Genomic DNA, 16818 nt, shown 5'->3' on the forward strand with positions numbered 1-16818 from the left:
TTTTGTGAAGCGCAATAAAAATTAGATGAACCAATTTGGCTTTTGCTGTTGGGTTATATTTAGAATCTAACAGGGCAGAGTAAATATTTCAGCCAGGTTTCTGCCACTCGTATTATCCATTCCTCACCGTTCATAGCTCACAGGCACAAATCCCAGGTTGTCATGCTTATTTTCCTATAGTCGCCAATTTGAAGCTTCTGCTGTTTACGATAACTACACAAATAGCCTCATTTTTGGTTAATATTAAATGTGGTTTCCACTGATGGATACACAGCTGTTATTTGTAGACTAAAAAAAAATCATGTATAAATACAGTATTTTTTTTTGCTAACAGCATGTCTTATTTGATAATATTTGATCCTATAGTTTTACACTAAGCTATTATGTAAGACAATGTTCATTTCAATTTTAATTCCCAGTGTGAAATTTTTATTTTAACGCACAATAAGTGGGATTTGCAAAACAATGCTTATAGAAAAAATATCCAACCTCCTTCTGTAAAGGGAGTCTGTCGGCACAAAATGACTTTACAAACTAATTACAGGCACTCGGTGCATTCTTGGTGTGGCCAAACATTTAAGTGCATCTCCACCACCCTTGACTTCACTGATTGACAACTCTGACTTTATAGAGCCCAGGAAGGGCAGATAAAGATGAAAAACAAGAAGTTAGGAAGATGTATTTACTAGTGATGAGTGAGTGGAGTCGTTGCTCGGGTTTTCCAGAGCACGCTTGGGTGACCTCCGAGTATTTATGACTGCTCGGAGATTTAGTTTTCATTGCAGCAGCTGAATGATTTGCAGCTGCTAGCCAGCCTGAGTACATGTGGGGGTTGCCTGGTTGCTAGGGAATCTCCACATTTAATCAAGAAGGAGAGCACTTCAATTGGAAACATCCAGTAAATGGGATTGTGCATACACTGATATGAATCTCTAGCTGGAACACAGGTCATAATTCGCCTTGTCATTTTATCAGCACCTAAGTTGCATGCACACACACCCCCTGATGACCTCATTTGGGCCAGGTTGTGGGATGTTCTCAGCCCTTCAGAATTTTTTGAAATTATCAACTTTTGAGATATCCTTGTCTTTGAAGGTTACAGACGTTCGATATTGCGGTCATATTTTTTGCCAGGAATTTAGATTTCCATAGATAGAAAACATGACATGGTTGGTGCCATCAATCTAACCACTATTGATTTGGGGCTTATAGGCAAGTGTCCCAGTTAGGAGAAAATATGCACGTGCTTCCCGGATTAGTCCAGAAGTTGAAAATGTCCACTCATCCATATCAGATCTATACAAACCCCAATATTCATAACGTCCCATCGGCACCGAATTGACGGGCTGCAGATGTATGGTTTCCGCTGAGGTAACAATAGTTAGATATTAACTTACTTTCCTTTCAAACCTTAGACTCTTTGGCTGTTTCCCCACAAAATATATCCTTTTTAGTCACCTGGGCACAGCAGGGGATGAGGATCTGGGCTTCAAAAGGAATTTTAATTAGATTTATCACTTCCAAGCTATACTCAACTTCTTCACTTGTCTATGTCCGCTGTTTAATTCTATGTCAGGGAGGCCTAGATTGCAAGCTCTGTCTCCTTGAAATTTGGTTGGGGGGTGAATTTCCCCTCAACTGGAGCTGTGTTATGGATCTTAATGTTTTCTATGACAGATAAGTACAGATTACTTAAGTGAAAAAGACAAAATGTAGCAAAAAAAAAAATCAGATATCAAAAGATATACAACCTATCAAGGTATATCATCAACAGCTAAATACAAGGCAATCATATCACATGGCTGAAATGGGGAAAGCATTGGGTGCCTCAACGAACCTTTGTGTGTAATATACAGTTGCTCGATACCTTGTATTACATGGACAGTGAGGGAGGGACAGCCAATAAATGGGGCAGCCCACGAATGGACAGCCCATGCAGTTTTAATATGATGTGGTCACAGCTTAAAGAAAGCTGTTGAAAAGAGGGTTATTGAAAAGTGGACATTGTCCAGGTACATACGAAAATCTGCTGCCAGATTACAGCACTTTTATATCATGTGCAGATTCATCATACATTTCAAGCTTGTTACATTAAAAGTTGTCAGAACTGCAGAGAAAATATTAAATAGATTTGACAAGCTATGATTTTTATAATCCAAATCACAGATCTAGTTGTGCCACAAGAGTTTTAAAACCCCATTCACTTGCCTGCTATTTTATTCCACTGCAAATTTTACCAGTGTAAATCTGCCTGTAAAATCGGCAGCTTTCTGTCCATTGCTAACTTGTATACATATTTGTAGGCCTAAAAAAGGAGAAAGTCCAAAAATTGGAAAGGATTTTGCAATGGAAAGAGAAAAGTGCCAAAGTAAGGGCATGTGTACACCGGCTATTTTCTTAAACTGTATGTAAAAATAGTGATCAAGTTCTAGGAAAAATCCACCTTAAGAATGTTCGAAGCTCTTCTTTTAACTACTTTGGAAGCCTAAGGTAGTTAAATAAGCAAATTGTCTCTTCAGAGAGGAAGAGAACTTGAACTCTAGCGCACCTATTGGAAGCAGCAATCCTACAACTCAACATCGACCCCTTAACGAGTCTTGCAATGTGACTTAGGATAAAAGTCAAATCAGAATCTCAATTTTCAGACTCGGTGTTTCGGGGCATTGCCCCTCGTCAGTGCAAAGTATGAGAACTGATTTAGCTAAGTGAGAGGCGAAGACTAAGATCTAAGGGGCAAGGTTTCTCCCCAGCAAATTGCGATTCTGATTTGACTTTGGCTTTTATCATAAGTCATGTGGCAAGGCTCACTAAAGGGTCGATATTGACTTGTAGGATTGTTACTTCCATTAGGTGGGACTATATTTCAAGTCATCTTCTTCTCTGAAGAGATGATTTGCATATTTAATGCCCCAGAAGAGCTTGCAAAGCTTTTAAGTCTAATCATACTGGCATGTCAGACCTAGCATGTCACTCTACACAAGGAGGAACCTTACCCCTTAGATCTAAGGTAGTTAACAAGTCCCCAAAAATGAGCATGAGTACAGCAAGTCACTTTTACATTGCTTTGCTTATGTACATTCTTTTTGGCATTTTTTAGCATTTTTTTCAGGTAGGTAGATTGCACCTGAAAACTACATTGTGTGCAGATCCTCTTAGTGTTCCTCTCATGGATTTTAATGCAATCTCTCATTTATGGCCACTGCACAATGTACAGAGCTGTAACATTTCCAGTGCAACGTGGCCCCTTTAATAAGCTTATAGAAGTGCTGGAACATAATCCTGCCCACCACCCATCTGATATTAATGAATTATCCTATAATTAGGTCATCAGTATTAAAAGCTAGGAAAATAACCTTGACATTAATATAACATACAAAATATGAAGATCAGCATTGGATCTTCACTCATAATTGCATATTTGCTACATAGCAACGATACAATTTCCCGTCTGACAAATGTGTTCATTTCCTTAAACAGTGATAAACATGCAAAAGTTTCATATAATATATTTTTTTTTTTTCAGAGATGAAAAAATTCCTGATCTATGCAAGAAGGTCAGAGATACGAGGAGTAGACATCGACAACCCATATTTCAACTTCATTACAGCTTTTACTGTCCCGGATATTGATGACGTCACCGTGGTTGACTTTGATGCCGTAGAGGAGAGAATATATTGGACTGATGTAAAAACCCAGACAATCAAGCGTGCTTTCATAAATGGAACGGGACTGGAGAATGTGATTTCAGGAGGTATTTCGACAGTTTTCATGTTGGGTTTTTGGGGTTGTTTTTTTTGAAGGAGCTGAGCCCGCACCATACCTGGAAGAAGCTGACTGTGTTACATAGCTGACATCTGTATATGAAATAGCTGGAAGCTAAGCTCCCTCTAATTATTGCTATTGAACCTTGCAATACTGCTGTTTTATACTGATAGCGGCATTTAAATGGTGCAATTGCCAATGCGCACAAGCTCCCATCACCCCTCCCCACACCACATGATTGCCGGGGGTGCCCGTCGGTTATCATGGCAGCCGGGGGTATGCTAAAGTCCCAATGGCTGCCATCTTAGTGCTCCTATGAAGACTAGTCTTCGTAGGAGTATGTTATTTTGACTATACACTGCCACATGAAAGTATTGCAAGCAATCAAACTAGATAAATAAGCAAAAAATATAAAAAAGGTTTTAAAAATATAAAATAAAAAAGAGATGCAAACTCAAATAACTCACCTTTCCATCTGTAAAAATAAACAAAAAGAAAGAAATCGGCATGTTTGATATCGCTACATCTGTGAAAGCCCTATCTACAAAATAGAAAATTAATTAACCGCTATGGTAAATGTCATGCAGAAATATCCAGAATCAAAGTTTTTTGGTCAAAGCAGCTACAGGAAGAAATGCAATCAAGTGATCAAAATATCAAATGTACCCCAAACTTGTGTGAATGCAAAAGATAAAGCGCTCATTTGAAAGACAAAAAAAGTTAAATTTCTTATAATACGATGACACAATCCAATATTTGTAACTTTTTTTTTCTTCTTTGTACAAATCTTCAAATTTTTTCACAACTTAAATAAAAAGAATCTTCATATCCAAGTTTGATGTTGAAGTAATTATACTGACTTGTAAATTCATGTTTCCTGGTAATTTTTTGCCACACAATGTACACCCTTGAAACAAAATCCACAAGAATTTTTTTTATTTTTTTCACATTTTTTCACCTTCATGGCACTCGGAAATTTATTCCATTATTCAGTATATTAAATGGTAAAATGAATGGTATCATTCAAAATTACAATTCATCCACCAGAAAGCAAGCCCTTATATGAATATATTGATGGAAAAATAACTTTGAAATGGAGGCGGGAAAATGAATGTGCAAAAATTTTAAAAATTGGCTGTGGCAGGGTTAAATGAGAAGTGATGAAAAGGGGAGTGTATCCAGCTCATGTGATCATCTAACAGTTCGGAGCAGAAGCGGAGTCTATGCCTTGACACAGAAAGTCCAATGAAGAGAAAGGAAGTCCAACTTCACGAACATGCAGAAATATTTATTGGTGGATAGTTACAAAGAGCGGTGCAAAAAGTTAAAATATCATGATAGAGACATGGTTAAACATCTACATGTTTCAGGTGCATAACACCCTTAATCATGAGTCATCATGAATAAGAATGTTACGTACATGGAACACATAAATGTTTTATGCATCTTTTTGCACTGTGTTTTGTACTTATCCACCGATAAATATTTTGGCATGTTCGAAAAGGTGGACTTCCTTTAGCTTCATTCAAAATTAGAAGAATTGATGTGATTTTGATAAGAGACGTTCGACATCACTTAACATGCACGATATGATGATGTCTGTAAAACCCTACGGAATTATACGAAATATAAGAGAGTGAGATGGATAAATAAACATAAAAAAGTACAAATGTAACATGTTATCTAATTTAGCCTGTAATATCCCCTGTGTTTTCTAGCAGAGTTTTCACCATTACGATTGTATTCCAATGTGTTGTGAATTTGGATTCTGGGCTCCCCCGGTGGCTACTGGTGGAATTGAACTGGTGTCTTCATCTTCTCTGTTCACCTGTTCCCATCAAGATGTGGGAGTCGCTATATAACCTTGCTGCTCTGTTAGTTGCTTGCCGGTCATCAATGTTATCAGAAGCCTCTCTGTGCTTGTTCCTGCTCCTAGACAACTACTAGATAAGTTGGACTCTTGTCCATGTTTGTTTTTGCATTTTGTTCCAGTTCACAGCTGTAGTTTCGTTACTGTGTCTGGAAAGCTCTTGTGAACGGGAATTGCCACTCTGGTGTTATGAGTTAATGCCAGAGTTTTAAAGTAATTTCTGGATGGTGTTTTTGATAGGGTTTTCAGCTGACCATGAAAGTGTCCTTTCTGTCTTCTGCTATGTAGTAAGTGGACCTCAAATTTGCTAAACCTATTTTCATACTACGTTTGTTATTTCATCTCAACTCACCGCCAATACATGTGGGGGGCCTCTGTCTCCTTTCGGGGTATTTCTCTAGAGGTGAGCTAGGACTAATATTTTCCTCTGCTAGCTTTATTTAGTCCTCCGGCTGGGCTGGGCATCTAGAATCAACGTAGGCATGCTACCCGGCCACTGCTAGTTGTGCGTTAGGTTTAGTTCATGGTCAGCTCAGTTCCCATCTTCCAAGAGCTAGTTCCTATATATGCTTATGCTATGTTCTCTTGCCATTGAGATCATGACAGTTTGACCGGCCAGCAAAGTGTTAATTGTTTGGGCTGAAGCAGGAGAAAAAGAAGTGTTGAAGGGAAATTTTTTTTTTTTTTCCCCTCAGAGTTTTGCTGCCTAGCCCTTAATTGCTGTCTAGCTGCTTCTTACCTCCTCTTAACCCTTGAATGGCTCTGTGTCCACCTGTTTGTAATGGATCTTCAGAGTATAACTGCAGGTTTGAATAATCTCGCCACGAAGGTACAAAATTTGCAAGATTTTGTTTGTCATGCACCTGTATCTGAGCCGAGAATTCCTTTGCCGGAATTTTTCTCGGGGAATAGATCCGGGTTTCAGAATTTTCGAAATAATTGCAAATTATTTTTGTCTCTGAAATCTCGCTCTGCCGGAGACCCTGCACAGCAGGTCAGGATTGTGATTTCCTTGCTCCGGGGCGACCCTCAAGACTGGGCTTTTTCATTGACACCAGGGGATCCTGCGTTGCTCAATGTGGATGCGTTTTTTCTGGCCTTGGGGTTGCTTTATGACGAACCTCATTTGGAGCTTCAGGCAGAAAAAACTTTGATGTCCCTATCTCAGGGGCAAGATGAAGCGGAAATTTACTGCCAAAGATTCCGTAAATGGTCTGTGCTTACTCAGTGGAATGAGTGCGCCCTGGCGGCGACTTTCAGAGAGGGTCTCTCTGATGCCATTAAGGATGTTATGGTGGGGTTCCCTGTGCCTGCGGGTCTGAATGAGTCCATGACAATGGCTATTCAGATCGATAGGCGTTTGCGGGAGCGCAAACCAGTGCACCATCTGGCGGTGTCCACTGAGAAGTCGCCAGAGAGTATGCAGTGTGATAGAATTCTGTCCCGAAGCGAGCGGCAGAATTTTAGACGGAAAAATGGGTTGTGTTTCTATTGTGGTGATTCTACTCATGTTATATCAGCATGCTCTAAGCGCACTAAAAAGCTTGGTAAATCTGTTTCCATTTGCACCTTACCGTCTAAATTTATTCTATCTGTGACCCTGATTTGCTCTTTGTCATCTATTACCACGGACGCCTATGTCGACTCTGGCGCCGCTTTGAGTCTTATGGATTGGTCCTTTGCCAAACGCTGTGGGTATGATTTAGAGCCTTTGGAGACTCCTATTCCTCTGAAGGGGATTGACTCCACCCCATTGGCTAATAATAAACCACAATACTGGACACAAGTAACTATGCGTATTAATCTGGATCACCAGGAGATTATTCGCTTTCTGGTGCTGTATAATCTACATGATGATTTGGTGCTAGGATTGCCTTGGCTGCAATCTCACAACCCAGTCCTCGACTGGAGAGCTATGTCTGTGTTGAGCTGGGGATGTAAGGGGGCTCATGGGGATGTACCTGTGGTTTCCATTTCATCATCCATTCCCTCTGAAATTCCTGAGTTCCTGTCTGACTATCGTGACGTCTTTGAAGAATCCAAGCTTGGTTCGTTACCTCCGCACCGAGAGTGCGATTGTGCCATAGATTTAATCCCGGGTAGTAAATACCCAAAGGGTCGTTTATTTAATCTGTCTGTGCCTGAACATGCTGCTATGCGAGAATATATAAAGGAGTCCTTGGAAAAGGGACATATTCGTCCATCGTCATCTCCCTTAGGAGCCGGTTTTTTCTTTGTGTCAAAAAAAAGACGGCTCTTTGAGACCATGTATTGATTATCGGCTTTTGAATAAAATCACTGTTAAATATCAATACCCATTGCCGTTGTTGACTGATTTGTTTGCTCGCATAAAGGGGGCCAAGTGGTTCTCTAAGATTGACCTTCGTGGGGCGTATAATTTGGTGCGAATCAGGCAGGGGGATGAGTGGAAAACCGCATTTAATACGCCCGAGGGCCACTTTGAGTATTTAGTGATGCCTTTTGGTCTGTCTAATGCTCCGTCAGTTTTCCAGTCCTTTATGCATGATATTTTTCGCGATTATTTGGATAAATTTATGATTGTGTATCTGGATGATATTCTGATTTTTTCGGATGACTGGGACTCTCATGTCCAGCAAGTCAGGAGGGTTTTTCAGGTTTTGCGGTCTAATTCTTTGTGTGTGAAGGGTTCTAAGTGTGTTTTTGGGGTACAGAGGATTTCCTTTTTGGGATATATTTTTTCCCCCTCTTCCATTGAAATGGATCCTGTCAAGGTTCAAGCTATTTGTGATTGGACGCAGCCCTCTTCTCTTAAGAGTCTTCAGAAATTTTTGGGCTTTGCTAACTTTTATCGTCGATTTATTGCTGGTTTTTCGGATATTGCTAAGCCATTGACCGATTTGACTAAGAAGGGTGCTGATGTTGCTGATTGGTCCCCTGATGCTGTGGAGGCCTTTCGGGAGCTTAAGCGCCGTTTTTCCTCTGCCCCTGTGTTGCGTCAGCCTGATGTTGCTCTACCTTTTCAGGTTGAGGTCGACGCTTCTGAGATCGGAGCTGGGGCAGTGTTGTCGCAGAAAAGTTCTGACTGCTCCGTGATGAGGCCTTGTGCCTTCTTTTCCCGTAAATTTTCGCCCGCTGAGCGGAATTATGATGTTGGGAATCGGGAGCTTTTGGCCATGAAGTGGGCTTTTGAGGAGTGGCGCCATTGGCTTGAGGGGGCCAGACATCAGGTGGTGGTATTGACTGACCACAAAAATTTGATTTATCTTGAGACCGCCAGGCGCCTGAATCCTAGACAGGCGCGCTGGTCATTATTTTTCTCTCGGTTTAATTTTGTGGTGTCATACCTACCGGGTTCTAAGAATGTTAAGGCGGATGCCCTTTCTAGGAGTTTTGAGCCTGACTCGCCTGGTAACTCTGAGCCCACAGGTATCCTTAAGGATGGAGTGGTATTGTCAGCCGTTTCTCCAGACCTGCGGCGGGCCTTGCAGGAGTTTCAGGCGGAGAGACCTGATCGTTGCCCACCTGATAAACTGTTTGTTCCTGATGATTGGACCAGTAGAGTCATCTCTGAGGTTCATTCTTCTGCGTTGGCAGGTCATCCTGGCATTTTTGGTACCAGGGATTTGGTGGCAAGGTCCTTCTGGTGGCCTTCCCTGTCACGAGATGTGCGAGGCTTTGTGCAGTCTTGTGACGTTTGTGCTCGGGCCAACCCTTGTTGTTCTCGGGCTAGTGGATTATTGTTGCCCTTGCCTATTCCTAAGAGGCCTTGGACGCACATCTCGATGGATTTTATTTCAGATCTGCCTGTTTCTCAGAAGATGTCTGTCATCTGGGTGGTGTGTGACCGTTTTTCTAAGATGGTCCATTTGGTTCCTCTGCCCAAGTTACCTTCTTCTTCCGAGTTGGTTCCTCTGTTTTTTCAAAATGTTGTTCGTTTGCATGGTATTCCTGAGAATATCGTTTCTGACAGAGGGACCCAATTCGTGTCTAGATTTTGGCGGGCATTCTGTGCTAGGATGGGCATAGATTTATCTTTTTCGTCCGCTTTCCATCCTCAGACGAATGGCCAGACCGAGCGGATTAATCAGACCCTGGAGACATATCTGAGGTGTTTTGTGTCTGCTGACCAGGATGATTGGGTTGCTTTTTTGCCATTGGCGGAGTTCGCTCTCAATAATCGGGCCAGCTCTGCCACTTTGGTGTCCCCGTTTTTCTGTAATTCGGGGTTTCATCCTCGATTTTCCTCTGGTCAGGTGGAATCTTCGGATTGTCCTGGAGTGGATGCTGTGGTGGAGAGATTGCATCAGATCTGGGGGCAGGTGGTGGACAATTTGAGGTTGTCCCAGGAGAAGACTCAGCTTTTTGCCAACCGCCACCGTCGTGTTGGTCCTCGGCTTTCTGTTGGGGATTTGGTGTGGTTGTCTTCTCGTTTTGTCCCTATGAGGGTCTCTTCTCCTAAGTTTAAGCCTCGGTTTATCGGCCCGTATAAGATATTGGAGATTCTTAACCCTGTTTCCTTCCGTTTGGACCTCCCTGCATCCTTTTCTATTCATAACGTTTTTCATCGGTCATTATTGCGCAGGTATGAGGTACCGGTTGTGCCTTCCGTTGAGCCTCCTGCTCCGGTGTTGGTTGAGGGTGAGTTGGAGTACGTTGTGGAGAAAATCTTGGACTCTCGTGTTTCCAGACGGAGACTCCAGTATCTGGTCAAGTGGAAGGGATACGGCCAGGAGGATAATTCTTGGGTGAATGCATCTGATGTTCATGCCTCCGATCTGGTTCGTGCCTTTCATAGGGCCCATCCTGATCGCCCTGGTGGTTCTGGTGAGGGTTCGGTGCCCCCTCCTTGAGGGGGGGGTACTGTTGTGAATTTGGATTCTGGGCTCCCCCGGTGGCTACTGGTGGAATTGAACTGGTGTCTTCATCTTCTCTGTTCACCTGTTCCCATCAAGATGTGGGAGTCGCTATATAACCTTGCTGCTCTGTTAGTTGCTTGCCGGTCATCAATGTTATCAGAAGCCTCTCTGTGCTTGTTCCTGCTCCTAGACAACTACTAGATAAGTTGGACTCTTGTCCATGTTTGTTTTTGCATTTTGTTCCAGTTCACAGCTGTAGTTTCGTTACTGTGTCTGGAAAGCTCTTGTGAACGGGAATTGCCACTCTGGTGTTATGAGTTAATGCCAGAGTTTTAAAGTAATTTCTGGATGGTGTTTTTGATAGGGTTTTCAGCTGACCATGAAAGTGTCCTTTCTGTCTTCTGCTATGTAGTAAGTGGACCTCAAATTTGCTAAACCTATTTTCATACTACGTTTGTTATTTCATCTCAACTCACCGCCAATACATGTGGGGGGCCTCTGTCTCCTTTCGGGGTATTTCTCTAGAGGTGAGCTAGGACTAATATTTTCCTCTGCTAGCTTTATTTAGTCCTCCGGCTGGGCTGGGCATCTAGAATCAACGTAGGCATGCTACCCGGCCACTGCTAGTTGTGCGTTAGGTTTAGTTCATGGTCAGCTCAGTTCCCATCTTCCAAGAGCTAGTTCCTATATATGCTTATGCTATGTTCTCTTGCCATTGAGATCATGACACCAATGTATGACATTGGATAACGATATTCATAATTATAAAATATACCATGTTCAACATTCACTCAGAAACGGCCTCCGGTAATGTTTCTTGTGTCTTTACTATGGATATTCCAAACTCGGCTATTAAAGACGACTCATGTCTCCATCCCCATGCGGTAGTTAGACATCCGCTGTGCGAACATGAAATTTTGACAGGACAATTTCTAAGCAATACCCAAAGTGCTCAAATTGGCTGCCTTCATTTGCATGGCCGGAGTCTGTAGGACAAAGCTTTATTTTTCTCTACATGTATTCCAGTGAATTATTATTGACCGTAAGTGTAAGTTAATGATAATTATTGCTGGAGGATTTCAGCTTCCTCGGCAGTAAGACATTAATGATTATTGATGTCCTTCCAAAGAGCCAATAGGGGATAAGATTAGCGTCTTGTAGATTCTTTTGGTTACAATAAAGTGATAATTGAATTTTATGTAAGCTGCTCAGGAACATCATCACTTAGCCAGGGTTATAATTCCCTCTTTATGTTCATGCCTGTCTTACAGATCTCCACAGTATCAGAGGACTGGCCGTGGACTGGGTGTCTCGTAACTTGTACTGGATTAGTTCAGAATTTGATGAAACTCAAATTAACGTGGCCAGATTGGACGGTTCATTGAAAACATCAGTCATACATGGAATTGATAAAGCTCAGAGTTTAGCAGTTCATCCAATCAAGGGGTAAAGTATTAATAGCTTAACTCTTCTTTAAAGAGATATTGCTGTAAATAATGTTTTGCCAAGCACAATAAATACATCTGAATAACAATAAAGGAGTTGTCATTAACAGGGTACAGGGATGTCCATCCTTGTCTTTACTCTTGGTTTAGCATATTAGAGATTTGAGATGATCAGCTTATAAAAAAAAGATTTTGTGATACTCTGTCAGGAGATGTGTATATTATGTGATTCTGCTAAATGAGCAAAATCATTATCAGGACACTGGTTCAGTGGCCAGATTGGTAGCCAGTGGTCACTACTAAAATTCTGCAACCCTCCTACTACCTGCGTAATTCCCACAGCTTCTTCTAATAAGTAGGTCCTGCAAAATCTTCTTGTTTGGGGTGCAACACACCCATGATGTCACAGAGTTTAATATTCAAAATAGGCGCTGAAGAAGCCACTGGTAGTAGGAGGCTCACCTTGCTCTGCTCCATTGGCAGGGACTAATAATGTGGTAACAGGATCAGGGTTTTTCTAATTGTTTTTCTCAAATTGAAAGGAATCAAATAATATAAACTTCTCCTTACAGAGTATCACAAAATCAATTTTGTCTGGTCCAGTCTGGTCCCCAGTGAATGTGATGGCGATTGCAACCTGTGAAGGGTTTTGCTAGTGTGTTGTGATAATGTTTTACATTTATTGAGGTCTTTGCCAAATACAAGATATGGTTAAGGGCGGACACATCTGGGTTCTCCCATTTAAACACCCTAATATTTAGAGCGAAAAACAGATATAAAAGCTTCTCTTGTTAAACATGTCCATTACATGGAGCCAGCAATGAACAATTTACAGGAATTAAAGGATATGCTCTTAATGTCTTTGGGCCAAATAACACAAGATACCTTCACATGTCTTGAGGAGTCCAAGCATCAATGGGTCCAAGTTGTCCTGGTGGCAAGAGAGGAACCTACTCAAAGTTAGGTAGTTCTAGGTTTGTTCTATCATTATGTCTGATATGTATGTGCCATTAAAGACGTGTTCAACTTTTAAACGTCGGTCCCAAATTCTGAAGTTCTTACAAAGTAGCAAAATCAAATAGTATGCATCGTCCCTGCTTTGAGCAGCAGCTCTATACTCGTGTCTGTTTGTTTATAGCCAGTGTTGACATTATGAGCCATTAAGCACTGTGATTGGCTGCAGCAGTGATGGGTGCTGTCAATGTGACATCAATGTTGCAGCTAAAACAGAGAGAAAATAATTAAAGATGCACTCCCTATGTGATACCTCTATTTGTAGGTGAGGATAAACTGGAGACTTGGTTGCTCACCCTTGTAGATATATTTGTCACAATCTCATGGAAAAGTGGACTAGATTTAAGAGTAGGACTGCGGCTCCAGATGCTGAACTTAAACCCAATGGGTGGAGGACATGTGCAGTGAAGGGAAGGAGATGGGCGGTGGGTCCTGGCTGCTGCCAGTACCAAACATAATTCCAGGCAATGAGAATTAAAAAAAACCCTGTTTATTCTTTCAGCGCATTTCGAAGTAGAATTTACTCTTTCTTCAAGAATCGAGAAGAAAATAGATTAAATTCTACACTGAAGTGCGTTTCAAGAATTAACATATTTTTTTAATATCCTCATTGCCTTAAATTACTTTCAGCAGCGGAAGCCCTCAGGATCTACCACCCCTTCTCCTTCCTTTCGCCAAAACACTAACATATAAGCAGCGTCAAAGAGCAGGCACTGGACTGGGTGAGTGTGAGTAAAATCTGATTTTGAGGTTTTCAGACCACTTTTTTAAAGCTGGAGAACCCCTTTAATTCAATATGTAGGTGTTTTACTTGAGGGTCTCCAATATATCTGGAGAATAGCCTTATTATCATACCTATTTGGCTGTAGACTCACACCCACGATGGCCACAAAGAGTGGTAGTAGACAGTTGTTTAGAACAGTTGACCATGCATGGTTCTCTATATTTGTTTAATCCCTGACAGTTATGGAAAATTTTGAGCAATCCTATGTTTATAACGTAAATGTCTCTCCGCTGGATTCTTCTATAGATGCTAAAATAACATCTGTTTGCACCCACTACTATGACGCATATAGATGACAGATACATGCAGAAGCGATGAAACGCAACTGGAGTTATGTCAATCAGTATGCCCAAAGACAGAGAGAATTTCCTTCATCCTGTTGAACTAAAAATACCCTCCTTCTCCCAAATCCAAAAAACTTCTATTGATATAAGTTTTACTCCCAGACAGCTAGACTAAAGGTGCAAAAATTAATTATTAGAATAAAAAATTAGACTTCAAAGAGAAGGTGCATCACCAAAATGTATTTCAAGACATTTTTTCGAGCATTTTAACAACTTTGATGATCTGTCATTGAGTCACCATTAATGAGCTATATCCTTGTTCCGAATGAGAAATCTGGCACATTATTTAATTACCGAGGGCTTGTTTGATGTTTTTTCCCCTATAATGATGGATATTTGAAGAATAACTGTCTATTTTTCTTCTTCTATTCCTAACTTATTATAACGTGTGTCAAACTTGTACTTGACTCTCGATGAGATCTCTATCCTAGTGTCGGTTTCTGAATAGATCATTATTTGTGATGGTTCTCACATGCTAAGATGCAAATGTTTTGTAGAATTTTTATGAAAGCGTCTTTTTATTTTTCAATGTTGAATATGTCCCTGTGCCAATAACATTTCATGATTGCTGTTCCCACATTGAAATCTATGCTTTGTACTTGGCTCCTGTTCTTTGCATTGGCCCCATCTCTAATAACTACCTAGAAACCATCCACTAATAACAGGGATCTTTGTGATTTTCTGAATAAAAATGAAAATATTTGGCCACCAAGATATTTTCCACTCTTCTAACATAAACTTCAACTTAATTTATATTATTACGGCTTTAACATCCTCATTGTTAATCCCATTTTCAGCTCTAATGGATACTTTAACAATTCCACTACTAGTTTTTTCCCCATACATTGTACGAATGCACATTTTTACTTTTCGCTTTCCTCTTATTCTACAATGATTGTTTGACATTTGTCAAAATGTAACCTTAATAATATTTTAGTTTCATAACTGATGTTTAACAAATGTTTTAAAGCACATGGAATTTTGCAATTGTACGGGAATGTATCACAGATTCATTGATACTTCCCATGATTCACTAATATAAAATACTTACTTTAGAAGCAAATGGGTTTAATGCAACATTTTAAAGTGCATTTTTTTTAAAAAAAATAAATCCTTTCTTTTAGTCTTTTTTGTTTCTAATTTTAAGGACAGTCATTTGTCGAGGGAAAAAAATTTAAAATAATGCTTTATTCATAAGACATTAAGGCTAAATGCTGTTAAATTGTACCAAGATCTACAACTCCAATTCCAAAAATGTTGGTAAAATGTTAAGAAAACAAGAATACAATGATTTGGAAATCTTGTAGCCATAGTTTATTCCCAACAGAATATAGAACACAGATCAGAAATTGAACATTGGGCATTTTTCCATTTCAGTTTAAAAAAATTAACTAAGTTAGGAATTGATGACAGCAGCACATCTCAAAAAACGTTAGCACAGAGGTAACAAAAGGCTGAAAATGTGTTACTATTGAAAAACAGCTGGAGGGTCAATTTTTGTCTAAGTCACACGAATAGAGCATGTTAGAGATGCAGAGTCTCTCAAATGTAAAGATGGTCAAATGTCATCAATCTGTGAACAACTGTATCTAAAAATTGAGGAACAATTTCAGGAAAATATTCCTCAATGTAAAATTTCAAAGACTTTGAATATCTACAGTATAAAATATGATCACAAGATTCACAGAATCTGGAGAAATCCATGTGCAAAAGGGACAAGTCGATGGTCAGTATTAGATGTTTGTGGTCTTTGGAACCTCTAGCGGCATTGCATCATAATTTGGTCATGCAGATCACTGAATGGACTCAAGAATACTTCCAGAAATCATTGTGGGCAAACACAGTTCGCCATGAGATCCACAAAGGCAAGTTAAAGCTCTATTATCCAAGGTAGAAACCAAGAAACCATATAACAACACAACTGAGAAATGCGGCCATCTTCTCTGGGCCGAACATCATTGAAAATGGACTGAGGCAAAAAAAATTTAAACTGTTCTATCACCAGATGAATATAAATGAGAATTTTTTATGGAACCACAAATATGGTGTTTTGCGGACTCAAGAGGAGAGGGATCATCCAGCTTGTTATCAGCGAAAAATTCAGAAGCATCTCGGATGGTATGGGGTTGCATTATTGCCTATGACGGGGCAGGTTACACATATTTAAAGTTGCCATCAATGCCGAACATTATATAGAGGTTTCAGAACATGTACTCCAGAAAACAATTTGAGAGAAGTATATTTGAGTGAGGTAACAGTAAGCCACATACTGCAGCAAATACAACAGCATGGCTTCGAAGAAGTATAGTTGGGTGAAGAACTGGCCACCTGCAGCCCAGACCTTTCACCAATAAAAAAAACATTTGGCTCTTTGAGAATTGAAAAATCCAGCAAAGACAACCCAAGACTCTTGAGCAGCAAGCATCTGGCGTCAGACAAGAATGTGACAACATTCCTCTCCCAAAATTCCAGCATTTTGCCTTATCACTTCAAAGACATTTGCACAATTTGGAAAAGCAGAAGAGATGCTACAGGGTGGTAGATAATTTCTAAGTGAGTTGTGCTTTTTTTTCAAATGGAAAAATTTGCAATATTCAGCTTCTGATAATTTATCTATATTATGGTGTGAAAAAGATGGCAGTAAGAGATTTCCATGATTGCATTCTTCTTTTTTTATATTCTACACAACTTCTCAACTATTTGAACATTTGTTTTTAATTTTAACATGTCCATTGAGATCTCTCGAGGAAATCTAAGCTGA

At 40.2% G+C, this 16818-nt stretch overlaps 1 protein-coding gene across 5 annotated transcripts in view; it reads left to right on the plus strand.

The window, feature by feature from the left end:
- The window catches only part of LRP1B (LDL receptor related protein 1B), a 1636337-nt gene that overhangs the window by 1081662 nt on the left and 537857 nt on the right, over positions 1–16818 (plus strand). For all 5 annotated transcript variants that reach the window (XM_077273024.1, XM_077273022.1, XM_077273019.1 and 2 more), the window contains exons 29-30: positions 3524–3751; positions 11742–11916. In XM_077273024.1, the coding sequence (XP_077129139.1) occupies positions 3524–3751; positions 11742–11916 (403 nt within the window). The remainder of the gene's footprint in view (positions 1–3523; positions 3752–11741; positions 11917–16818) is intronic.

The sequence above is a fragment of the Ranitomeya variabilis genome, chromosome 7, assembly GCF_051348905.1.
Source record: "Ranitomeya variabilis isolate aRanVar5 chromosome 7, aRanVar5.hap1, whole genome shotgun sequence".
In the NCBI taxonomy this organism is placed as follows: domain Eukaryota; kingdom Metazoa; phylum Chordata; class Amphibia; order Anura; family Dendrobatidae; genus Ranitomeya; species Ranitomeya variabilis.